Source organism: Saccostrea cucullata, unplaced genomic scaffold, assembly GCF_032062105.1.
Source record: "Saccostrea cucullata isolate Sc308-1 unplaced genomic scaffold, CSIRO_AGI_Scuc_v1 ctg11770, whole genome shotgun sequence".
In the NCBI taxonomy this organism is placed as follows: domain Eukaryota; kingdom Metazoa; phylum Mollusca; class Bivalvia; order Ostreida; family Ostreidae; genus Saccostrea; species Saccostrea cuccullata.
In genome coordinates this window covers 6,206-19,323 of record NW_026922310.1, presented here as the reverse complement: position 1 = coordinate 19,323, position 13,118 = coordinate 6,206, and the positions used below count along the sequence as shown (strand labels likewise).

The 13,118-nt window shown below is 35.4% G+C and overlaps 1 protein-coding gene across 1 annotated transcript; it reads left to right on the top strand.

Moving 5' to 3' along the window:
• Positions 1-70: 70 nt before the first annotated feature.
• Positions 71-1,083, top strand: LOC134261583 (cell death abnormality protein 1-like; the record flags this gene model as incomplete). The annotated part of the gene is made up of 1 exon (XM_062744010.1): positions 71-1,083. A coding segment is annotated over one exon (1,013 nt), but the record flags the coding sequence as incomplete, so codon positions are not given.
• Positions 1,084-13,118: the final 12,035 nt, after the last annotated feature.

Here is a 13,118-nt window from a genome sequence, read left to right as displayed (position 1 = left end):
AACACAATATCATACACTACATATAGTCAGTACTTTACATACTCTATGTTTTTATTTAAAAATATTTTAGGTTCAAATGCATGTAATAGTGCTTGCATGAGGAGCTTATGCAATGCTGAAAATGGTATTTGCTTCGCTTGCCCTGATGGCTTTTATGGAAATCTATGTGATCAGCAGTGCCACGCGAACTGTCAAGGGGGTGTTTGCGACAGAAACGGGACTTGTCTGGAATGCAGACCCGGATTCTATGGCAAAATGTGCAGTGAGACTTGTGGAAACTGCACAAACTGTGACCGAACGACGGGGTGTAAGGCTTGCTCGACAGGAAAATGGGGTAATGCTTGCCAGAATGATTGCAATGAAAACTGTAAATTAAATAGATGCAAGAAGGACGATGGAACGTGCCAAGAATGTACGGCAGGGTTTTTCGGAGCTTCCTGTAATAAGGTTTGCAATATTACAAGTCATTGTATTGGTAATGCATGCGACCAGTTTACCGGAGCATGCAGTGGAAATTGCGTTGATGGTTGGTACAGTAGTCAGTGCGAGATTGCATGTCCAGTGAACTGCAAAAATAAAGCTTGCAACCGCCAGAGCGCCGTTTGCAGCTATGGATGTAGCCCTGGGTATTATGATGATCTTTGCCAGACACTATGCCCAGTGGGCTGTTATGAGTGCAGCTCTGTCGGTATCTGTTTATCTTGCAAGACTGACTATTACAGTCAGGGGTGCCTTACTCAGTGCAATTCAAACTGCAAACAGCCTACGGACAATTCCCGAGTTTGTGAAGCCAATACTGGTAACTGTGTAGAGGGATGTAAAAATGGGCATTATGGTGCCATGTGTCAAATGAGTTGCTCTGTAAATTGTAAGGGCCTTTCTTGTACAAGAGACACTGGAAAATGCACTGGAATATGTAATGCTAAATTCTTTGGCGCTTTTTGCAACGATTCATGTAGTGGTTGCGAGACTACAAATGAAACAAGTTGTGAACAGTCAACTGGAAGATGCTTACATGGTTGCAAGTCTGGTTTCTATGGCACAAACTGCAGAAATGAGTGTAGTGGAAAGTGCAATGGTAAGGTAAATTAAAAGGACTTGATTCGGTAATAACCAACATTTGCACCCAAAATCAAACTTCGACGGAGTAATATTTAATTATGTTCTAAAGGAGGGGGATAGATACTGACTTAAAAGCACTGAATATGTTCATTGGTAAAGGCCTCGTATGTTTTAAAAGACGTCAGGAATATGACGTCAATTTAAAATTTCCACAGAAAAATGTAAATATTGCGTCGATGTTTTGAGTGAATATCACCGAGCACAGGTCTGCTTAAAACCAATATTTTGATATAATGTGTACAATGATAATGTCAAATAATTATGCAAATATTGTTCCTCAGCAGACTTGTCCTCTATAAATTCTATAGCTAAAGTTATGGGAATCGTGTCCTTTTTTGAAAAATAATGTGAAATCCGACTACATTGTGGCGTCATGAAACAAATTGTCAATGACCTACTTTGAATTACACTATGTTTAATTGATAAATATTTTTCGTATTGTTTATTCAATTTAGGACATTTTAAGAAATTTTTAAAATTTGACTGCGGGGGCAAAGATATGCAGTGTAACGGAGCCATTATTATACTTCATGGAAATTTACATTTTTCTCTGTTTGATATAAGAATTGGCTAAGTTGTAATGTCCTGATTACTGTTTTTTTTTTAAACGCGAGAACCTCACAGTTGTCTAATTTACTGTCACCTTTTACCTGGGGAGTTGAGGGAGCTCGAAAATAACCTGAGTTCATTTTACCGAATTAAATTTAAACACGTACATGTATTCCCATGGGTTGAAATCAGAATAGTAAATTATATTGTGAAATAAGGAAAGTTTGAATTATTTGATAATCGCTTTTCAACGAAGTCTTAATGAGAATAATGCACATGGTGATAAAATTTTGGGACTATATTATTATTATTATTATTTTATAACAAAATAGACTTAGCAGGCTTGTTCAGCTAATATTAAGCAAATAATTTCACAAGGATTTCTTTCTTCACTCAACATTGATCAGTCGTTAATTGTTAGGTCACCTGAGTAAACTCAGGTGATCTATTGCTATCCACTTTCGTCCGTCGTGTATTAAAATTTGAACATTTTAGAGCTTCTTCTCTGCAACTGGTCAACTAATTTCAACCAAATTTGGCATAAAGCATATATGTATGAAGGGGAACAAGAATTGTGAATTTCATGGCCCCTGTCCTCCGGGGGGCATGAGGGGTTGGGCCAAAACCACTAAAATTAACCCACTAAAACCACTCCTGGACATCAAGAAGGCAAACTGTTTACATGATTGTAATCAGCATTGAGCCTTTTACCAAAATTGTGAAATTGTTAAGTTGATTAATGCTACCTCCTTCAAATTGATTATTACCTTAAAAGTTTGTATATTTGAATTTAAATGTTTTTATTTTTAGTCCCCTACCGGTAAAACCGGAGGGGACTATAGGTTTCCTCTGCGTCCGTCCGTCCGTCCGTCTGTCTGTCTGTCCCCGTCAGTCTGTCCCACTTGGTTTTCCGCACTTTTTTTTCTAAACGCTTGCACCGGTCACGGTAGCCTAGTGGTAGAGCGTTCGCTTCGTGATCGGGAGGCCCGGGTTCGATTCTCGATCGCGGCGCCGCGTCATACCTAAAGTAAAAAGGTAGTGACTGTTCCTTCGCCAAGCGCTCGGCACTAGAAGTGAAAGTCACGGGTCTTTCGGATATGACCTTAAAAACGTAGGTCCCGTGTCACGGTAGGCGTTGGCACGATAAAGAACCCTCACTGCTCAATGGCCCTGAGTGCCGAGTATAGGTCTAAATTTGAAGCCCTTCACCGGCATCGGTGACGTCTCCATATGAGTGAAAAATTCTCAAGAGGGACGTTAAACAATATACAATCAATCAATCAATCTAAACGCTTGCAGATATTGAGCTGAATTTTGGTACGTGAGTGTATCTTAATGAGTTACAGATCAAGTTTGAATTTCGTTTCGCTTCATTGATTTTTGACAGAATTATGGCATTTTGAATATTTTTCATTCCCACTTGGTTTTCCGCACTTTTTTTTAAACGCTTGCAGATATTGAGCTGAATTTTGGTAAGTGAGTGTATTTTAATGAGTTACAGATCAAGTTTGAATTTCGTTTCGCTTCATTGATTTCTACAGAATTATGGCTTTTGAAATTTTACATAATCGCTTAATTAAGATCGGGTTCAACTCCTAATTTTATTTGACAAAAATATGAAGCGCGGAAAAGACGATGGATAAATGATTGAATTTCGTCTTAATTTTTTTATTTTTTAGATTTAAGGCTTTACAATTCAAAATCTTTAGTTTAACCTTGGACATGACTTTTACATTAAAAAATGACATCCTGAAGAATAAGGGGAACCCGGTAGGGACATGTTTTTTTGAATATTCAAATTTTGTTAAATTCAAATTCCGAGGATGGGGTTAAATGGCCCCGGAGTAAGGGAAAAAACCCCCCGTGGCACGTAAAAGATCTTTCTTGAAGTTACAAAAAGAGTAGGCTTAGGGGGGCCCCAGGAAAACCGTTCATACAATATTTAAATTTCTCCGCCAAAATTGGCTAAAATTGCCACTCGGCGTTAAAAAACAATAATCAATCTTTAAAATTGGTTACATAAGTGTAACTATATGCATATAGCACTGGTAGCAAAAAAAACAAGGGCACCGCTAAGCGGAGCATCCCCGCGCGGCGGGAATTCACTGGTAATGGCAATATCTCATGAGATAAAAATTTCTAAGATGGACGTTAAACTGTTAAAGATTCTTAACCCACTTGTTAATGTCCCTCTTGGTTTTTTGCTCATATGAAGGCTTGCCGTTTGAGAGCTACAATTTTTCCTATAATAGGCACTGACGGCTATTAAGTACTGGGGGGATCTTTTTTTACCAGCTTTACGGGGGAAGGGCCCCCTTGGTTTACAGGGTCTATTTGAAGGACCATCTCCTCGCCCCACAGTGTTTATCAAACCCATAAGGATAACCCCCCTTTTTTGACAAAAAAATTAGGGGATGTTGTTGTTATCCATTTTTCTTCACAAAATGTATAGTCATGGCGTTTGGGTTGGGGGGGGGGTGCATGGATATATTTTTGGGTGTAAATTTAATTAATGTTTTAAAATTTTTTTAGCACTATTTATTTTTTTTTTCAGAAAATTATGGGGGTGGGGGTTTTTTAACAATATAAAATTGCCTAGCTGTAAGGGGAGGGGGGGTCAAAAATATTAATTGGGCATTTTCCTTATACCTAGCAGAAACAAATTTTGTATGCTACATGTACTATTTTCAGTAATATTTATTATTTACCTACCTAATAAGTTTTCCAAGTTACAGGCAATGCATTTTTTTTCGTAATGAAAAATAACAGTGTGCATGAGAGTTTAATTGAACTTGTGGCATAGGTGTCGGAACCGGGATAGGGGGGGGTCTGGGTTTGTTAGTTTTCCCCACTTTTTTGCAAATATAGACAATTTCTATACAAATGTACATTAAAAATTTGGGGGTTTTCCTTTTTTTTTGGTTTAGCCCCCACCCCCCGCCCAACTTTCAATTTGCTTCCGACGCCCATATGTTTTTTTTTTAAGCTTTCGGAATGTCCCCCAAAAATTCCCCAGACACCTTTTGGAATTTTTGGGAAAAACCGAAATTATCAAATTCTTCAAATCGGTTCCCACAGACTCGACACGGCTTTAAAACGGGTTTCCCCTAGCGAAAACGATTTTCCCAACTCGTACATAAAATGTATTAAACGGTAAAAATCATATCTGAAGATATTTATAAAAAAACTTAAAAATGAATAGGCTTCTTCCTTTTACTGCCACACAAGTATGTAAACGCTAAGAGTGGTTAATGAAAAAGTTCTTGAACTTGCCCACAAATATTATAGTCAACTGGTAAATAAAATGTGGGGGTTTCAAGGCAAAAAACCAATTCAAGAAATTTTCATCAATGATTTTAAAAATTTAATGGGCTTCGTCCTTTATACTGCCACACAAAAATTAACGCTAAAATGGTTAATGAAAGGTTTGTCAATATCCCCACACGGTAACGAACACATACTCCCCAATTCGCGATGCTATATCCCCTCTGCAACAAGTTGCGCGAGGGGATAATTTTAACTTCGTTAATGCGGGAAAAGTAAGATGCCAAGAATTTAAAATTGCTGTACATTTTACAAGTTTTAAAAACAACTGCAATAAAATTAAAAAAAAGTAATGCAAATAACCAGCACAGCCCTTCTAATGTTATTGTGATTTAAATTCAAACACGTGGTTTAGGTTATTATTCAAAGCTTATAGGGTAGAACCGGTTTTATAAATAAAATTGGCAGTAAACATGATTTTGATAGCCTTTTTCTTTTGAAAACATGTCCTGTAATAAATGTTTCCAGACATTTCGAAAGACTTTCATTTTTTTCAACAAAAAAAGGGTGAAAAGGGGGGGGGTTTAAAATAACAAAATATTTTAATTTTTTGGCGAAAATTGAGCTCGCTAGTGACTGATTGCTGGTAAAAGATGTTTTATCATCTTCACTGAAAAACCCTTTTTTTCCTTATTAGGCCGCCAGGAGGCGGTCGGTTTTATGATATGAAAGTTTTAAGTCGCTGTGCGTTTCTGGGGAGTTAACAATTTAAATGAGAAAGTATTCAACATTCATATCACTGGCGAATCAATAAAGCAAACAAAGATTGTCTAAATGTTTAGAAAAAAAGCAAAATAATCGTAAAATTGCAAATTTTTATAAATAATGGGGTAAATATTTCATCCAATCCTGATTGACAAACTCTGATATAACTGAAGTGCGGAGAAAATTAGTACAAGTGTTAGGCATAGTCTAAAACAAAGACCGCGTTGTTAATCAACAATTTTACTTTCTCTTTTAAAACAGGATCTGCTATATTTTTTTAATGAAGTGTATATTTAAACATTTCCTACGGATGTTTTTCAAAAATATGTTTTAAGGTATTGATTTCTTAAAAGCAAAGAATATTATGACATGTTAGTCCCTTTAGTGCCTCAAATATGCAAAACATTTTCCCGATCTCAAATGTTTTGAAAAGGATAAGTCATAAAGTTCAAAAATGTAGGTGGATCTAGAAGGAGTTGGGGGGGGGGGGTTACGTTGTTCAGAGAGCGAGGAGCCCCCACATATTATATATTTGTTGCGTTTTTATTAAGGTAAAACTATAGCTAAGTTTAAATTTAGTTTTGTACGTTTTGTGTAAAAACTATTTGAAAAGCAAACTGCCCGAGTTCGTTAAGTTGTACCAAACTGAGTGCTGTGACCTACTTTTGAGGACTATGCACAGTTTATATTGCCTATACATGTAATATTGTACATGCATTATGCATTTTTTTTCCTAGTATTTTAACAGATAAATATAAGAAATTTTAAAAAAACAGCAAATTTCAGTTTTTAAAATAATTTCAACAGTTATATAAACTGGTTTGCGGCCGGGTTTTGCCTTGAACAATTTGTTAATCTTGTATGGCTATTGTTATAAATGCGCACAAGTCTTACCACGTGCAACTGACCAATCGTTGAATGAAGAGCAACGTGTACAGTAACACCAAATACATGTTCACATTTTACTTCGGACACGAAGATCAGGTCAATCTATGATCATGTCAGTGGACTGCAAAATAAAAAAAATGTTCTTACGAACAAAATACAAAGATAAGACACTGATTGAAAAGGCGTTTTTAATTTGTTGTGAACGGAAAAAAATGTTTAATAAAATGTATACATGTACGTAGTTATAAAGTGTCAAGTTAGGAAGCACCCACATTAGAGGGTAAGGAAAACCATCAGTATCTCTTATGCCTTTCAAACAAACAAAAATCTGTTTACGTTCGTGATCACGTGTTCGGTCAGGGACTGAACCTGGCAATTGTATTCACCGATTTTACAACAAAGGAATATATATTAATACAGAGGCAAATCGCTTTTGACTTTCGAGCCTAGACTCCCCCGTTTATTTTTCAAATTAATTGTTTGTCATTTTGAGCATGCTTCCATAATATTTTTAAAAATGCTTTTTATTAAACATAAGATTTTCCTTTTTTTCCAAGCGTAAGATTCCTGTAGTATTCGTAGTAGCCCATAACGCAATACTCTTTCCCTGATTGGTCAGTTGAAACCTTGAATCCTCATTTGCTAATCTGACGCCAAAAAATATAGTCCCGGTTCCCATGCAAATATATTTGATGAATTATGGCTTTTTCATGGCTGCAGAAAGTTATAATATAGAGAATTTTCCTATATATTTGAGTGATGTAAAGATCGATTGATTGAAGTATATTTCTACAGACATAGTTGATTCTAGGGTAGTGATAACTGAAACGCAACATAACTTTTCTATTTACCATGCCTCCACGTGCTAGTCACTTCCTAGCCACATTTCCGTGAATAATTTACCCTATCTCGCTGAAGTCTCGCTAACTCTCGTCAGAATCACTGTCAGAGCTACTCTGAACTCACCGGGTTTTATAATTTGCAGAACACCGAAAAATAAAAGGTTCCGAACACATAAGTAGGGGTGCAGCATGAACACGGGTTGTCATATCACAATCGAAATGCTTTCATATAAATATGGACCAATTATGGCTTTGTCATTCGTAGATAATGATATCGAAAATGGCGTATATTTTTTTACGAGTCGTGTTCATCTTTAAAGAAGAAGCTGACAACATAAAATAACCGTCGAACAATCAAACAAACAAAAAAAAAACCCAATGTGTTTTGATATTTAATTCCCTTTATATCATAAACAGAGTGTCCAGTGGGATTTTTGGAATAAACTGCCAGAGTAGCTGTGTAAAAGTTTGGTGGAGGTAACGGGACCTGTCATCCGGTCACTGGTGTGTGTGTCAGTGGATGTAACAAACTGGATCAATGTGCAGTGACGGTATTAAATGTGTCTCCTATAAAATTGAATTACAGGCCTTTTTCTTGTCATCTGTAAATTAATCCAAGAATAAAATGCCATAACTTCATCATGTTTAAATGGAAATAGAATGACGACGGACAGTGTAGATTCAAGTATAGGGCGTAATTTTCTTCCCCGTTTTATTTTGGCCCTTTCCCACTTGCAAAGTTTTACATAGAAATATTAAATTCTCTGTTCTAGTCTTCTTTTCAAGAATGAAAATAGCCTATAATTCATCAAATTTATATGGAAGCATGAAAACTTAGGTAGTGTAGATTCAAGTTTGTTCAAATTTTGACCCCCGGGGAGGTAAAAATATTAAAATATATATATACATAGAAATATTTACAAAAATTCTTATTTAAAATCAAAATTCTTCTCAACATGTAACATGTTCTTACAATAACATAATATACAATAATTTTATTGTGTAAATTTTATGAATTATAAAAATTATGACAAATATGTATTCAAATCATAACCCCCTTACAGGTCAGCTGCAATCGGGCTAGTGTTACTGAAAAAGACATAGACAATATTATAAGGTTGTGTCTTTAAAAATCTTCTTCTCAAGAATGTGTCATAATTTTCATATTTATACGGAAGAATGTTCAGGTAGTGTAGATTCAAGTTTGTTCAAATCATTACCCCCGGTGTAGGGCGGGGCCATATCATTTTACAATCCAATTTAATAGAAATATATTTCAAAATTCTTTAAAAATAAGGCTTCTTCTCAAAAATTTGAAAAATAATTCATCAAATTTATATGGAACATAGGCCAACTTGCAGGGTGTTGTTAAGTTTGTTCAATTGTCCTACTGAAATGGGTGAAGGGCATCAAATTTAGACATATTTTACATAGAAATATTTTTACCTAAAATTCTTTATCTTCTTCTTCAAGAATGACAAAGCTATAATTCATCATATTTATATGGAAGCATGCTCAGGTAGTGTAGATTCAACTGTGTTAAAGTCCCCCGGGGGTAGGTTTGAAGCATGACAGACGAGTTTTACATTGAAATATAAGGAAAATTGCTAAAAATCTTTTTCTGTAATGACAAAGCCATTTTTTAGCTCTTCTGAGCCAAAGGCTCAAAGAGCTAATGCTATGGCCATTTGTGCGGTGTGCGGTATGCGTCGTGCGGTGTGCGTTTTTTTTAGAATATGGGCCATAACTCAAGAACCCCTTGGCCAATCAGTGTCAAATTTGTTACAGGGTATCCTTGGAAAGGGCTACCATTTATACTAAAATAAGGGTTGGGACCCTGAATCAAGGGGAGATAATCAGGAAAACAAAACAAAAAGCACTGGTTGCTAAAAAAAAATCCTCTTCTCCGGAACCACAGGGCAGATTTTCACCAAACTTACATACAAGGATCACGATATTTTGAAGATTAAAAATTGTTCAAAGCATGACCCTGGGGCAAAAGGAATTGTTCAAAGCATGACCCTGGGGCAAAGGGCGTGGTCTCAAGGTCACTTTAAAGTTGACCTAAATTTACAATCAATAAAAATGTTCATATTTTGCTTACTATAAGGACTAGGATCATCAAATCTTGTGAGTTGATGCATCTTAGGACTTCACATCATGTTAACTCAAAAGTAGGTCACGGTGACCTACTTTTTAAATTTTGCGGGCATTTGTTTTCAAATTGATTTAAAGGCATATTTTGGATACTTTAAGGCCTATGATCATCAAACTAAGTCAGTTGATGCATCTTGTTCCTTGAACAACGTTAACTTAAAAGTAGGTCACCATGACCTACTTTTTGAACTTTATGACATCCTTTTCAAAACATTTAATCCCATTATTTCAGGCCCTGAAAGGGTTAGAATCATCAAATCTTGTAAGTTGCGGCATCATGGGACCTTAAAACATATTTAAGAAAGAGTAGGTCACTGTGACCTACTTTTAGAATTTTGCAGGCATTTGTTTTCAAATTGTTTAAAAGGTATATTTTGATTACCTTTAAACCTATGATCATCAAACTTGGTCAGGAGATGCATCTTGGGAATCTGAAAAATGTGCGACCAAAATGTAGGTCACAGTGACCTACTTCGAAATTTTATGGCTATATTTAAGTATCTTAGGTATTTATTGGCTTAGAATCATCAAACTTTGTGAGTTGATGCATCTTAGGTTTTCGGAGAGTGATGACCAAAAATTAGGTCACAGTGACATACTTTTTGACATTTTATCGCTATATTTATGTATCTCTCAAGTACTTATCAATTTAAAATCATCATACTTTGTCAGTTGATGCATCATGGATTTTCGGAGAATGTCGACCTAAAAGTAGGTCATGGTGACCTACTTTTGAATATCTCTGGTATTTATTGGCTTAGAATTATCCAACTTGTTCAGCAGATGACATTAAAAAATGTAGACCAAAATGTAGGTCACAATGACCTACTTTTTTTCGACATTTTATGGCTAAATTTAAGTATCTTTGGTACTTATTACTTAAGAATCATCAAACTTTGTCAGTTGATGCATCTTGGGTTTTCTGAGAATGTTGACCAAAGAGTAAGTCACAGTGACCTAGTTTTGAATATCTCAGGTATTTATTGGCTTAGAATTATCAAACTTTGTCACTTGATGCATTTTGTGATTTCCAAGAATGTAGACGAAAAAGGAGTTCTAATTGGCTAAGAATCATAAAACTTTGTCAGGTGATGCAACTTGGGTTTTTAATAGGATACTTAGGGTTAGAGGCTTCAAATACAAGTGATAGGTTGTACAATTTATCAGAAGAGCGATTCAAGGCCCTTGGGCCTCTTGTTGTAGTACATTTTCATTCGCCTTAGATTCACGAAAACGCTTATGGTCAACACATACTACATGTACATGTATCTACCTTTGCACCTTATTACCTTTAAGGACAGATGATACAAACAAATTTTTTCTTTGAAAAAGATTTAATATCATGTCAAAAGTTTAGAAAAGTGGATGGTTCTTAGAATTTTTTTCTCCTTAGAACTGGAAAATGAAATAAACTTGGAAAATATTAGTAATATTTCATAAAACAAATATAGACAAATCACATTCAGTAAGTTTTACAGGTGTTAACTAATTTCAGAACATGTTACCATCGTGCTAAAACTGTAATATAAACTAAAAAAAAATACACCAAGCCAGGTGAATTTTATAAGAAAAACAAAATGGTAAAATCAGCCTATGTGATAGTGCTGGTTTTTTGTCATTTTGTTTTTCCTAAAATTCACCTGGCTTTAGGTATATTTTTTCTCAAGTTTATATTATACTTTTAGCACAAAGGCAACGTATTCTGAATTTTGTTTTCACCTGTAAACTTTTACTGAATGTCAGGGCTCAATTAACGCATGTTCGGTACCAATGAAAAACAATTACGGACAAGTGAATATTGCTGGGCACTTGTCCGATTGGACAAGTGATTTTTCATGTAAAGAAGTCTTTGAATAATAATTAAAAAAAACAACTATTGATTTAATTGATAAGTTTATCGAATACAAACGGAAGCAGTACATAAACCCGAATTTCGATCCCGATATCAATCGCTATGTATGTTGAAGTTTACACTTGATCAGGGATCGATATTCACTAATTGCATCCATGCCATTGCATGGCCTGGTTCTTGATGTTTGCCGATTTGGAATAAATCTGATTGAATTACAGATTCACTTGCAAACATTTATGTTGTTGTCATGTCAGGGTGTGTAGATAAATTTTTGTTTTATATGTGTTTAGTCGTTTTTATCAATAACAAGACTAATAAATCAAGCACGTTTAATTTTTTTTCATTTATGTAATAGTTTTTTAGTTTACAGAATAAGATATTCAATGAAATTTTTTTCGACAAGTAAAGTTGAAGTTCGGACAAGTAAATATCTTGATCACTTGTCCGAATGGACAAGTAGGGAAACAAGAGGCCCCTGGGCCTTATAGGTCACCTGAGCATTATTCAACAACTTCCCAGTGACTGAATTTGATCCATGTTTTAACCCAGATGCTATAGCATTTATAATTTGGTCATCATAACTATACACTTAGCAGTTCCTTAGTTTGGTTACTTTATACCCATGCATAGGCAGGGTAGGGGAACAAAAAAATGCATTTCAACTAATCAGTAATATTCAGCAACAATCAGTAGTGCTGCTACCACACATGAACCCTTGACTCTTAGCCTAGATCCACACATTGCACTATTTTTGGAAAGACATACTTGCTTTCAAAAATATAATAATACCAAGGAGCACATTTCAAACAATTCATTCATTTTCAGTACATAAGTACAGCCTCCCCCACTATGGTACAACTGACCCTGGGGCCTTGAAATTTACAATTTTTGAAGATTAGGGATTGCTCATAACTATAATAATAGGTAATTAATCTGCTTAAAACCTAAGAGAAAAGAAGAAAATATTCAAAGATTTAATGTTTTTTCACTATACATGTACAATCAATACAGCCCCGCCCTAACACCAGAATCCCTGACCCTGGGGCCATAAAATTCACAATTTTGACAGAGGCACTTTTGCTTATCATAACTATGTACTTAGTTAGTTTATTTAATACCCAGGAGTAAAGAAGAAGATTTTCAAAGAATTCATGTAATTCCTCAATATAATCAACAAAGCACCACCCTGACACCAGAACCCCTGACCCTTGGGCCATAAAATTCACAATTTTGGTAGAGGCACTCTTGCTCATCATAACTATGTACTTAGTTACATGTTTTATATAAAACTTAGGAGCAGAGAAGAAGATTTTCAAAGAATTCATGTATTTTCACTACATAATCAATAGAGCCCCGCCCTAACACCAGAACCCCTGACCCTGGGGCCATAAAATTCACAATTTTGGTAGAGGCACTCTTGCTCATCATAACTATGTACTTAGTTAGTTTATTTAATACCAAGGAGCAGAGAAGAAGATTTTCAAAGAAATAATGCATTTTCACTATATACTTATAGAGCCCCACCCTAACACCAGAACCCCTGACCCTGGGGCCATAAAATTCACAATTTTGGTAGAGGCACTCTTGCTCATCATAACTATATACTTAGTTAGTTTATCTAATACCCAGGAGTAAAGAAGAAGATTTTCAAAGAATTCATATATTTCCTCTATATAATC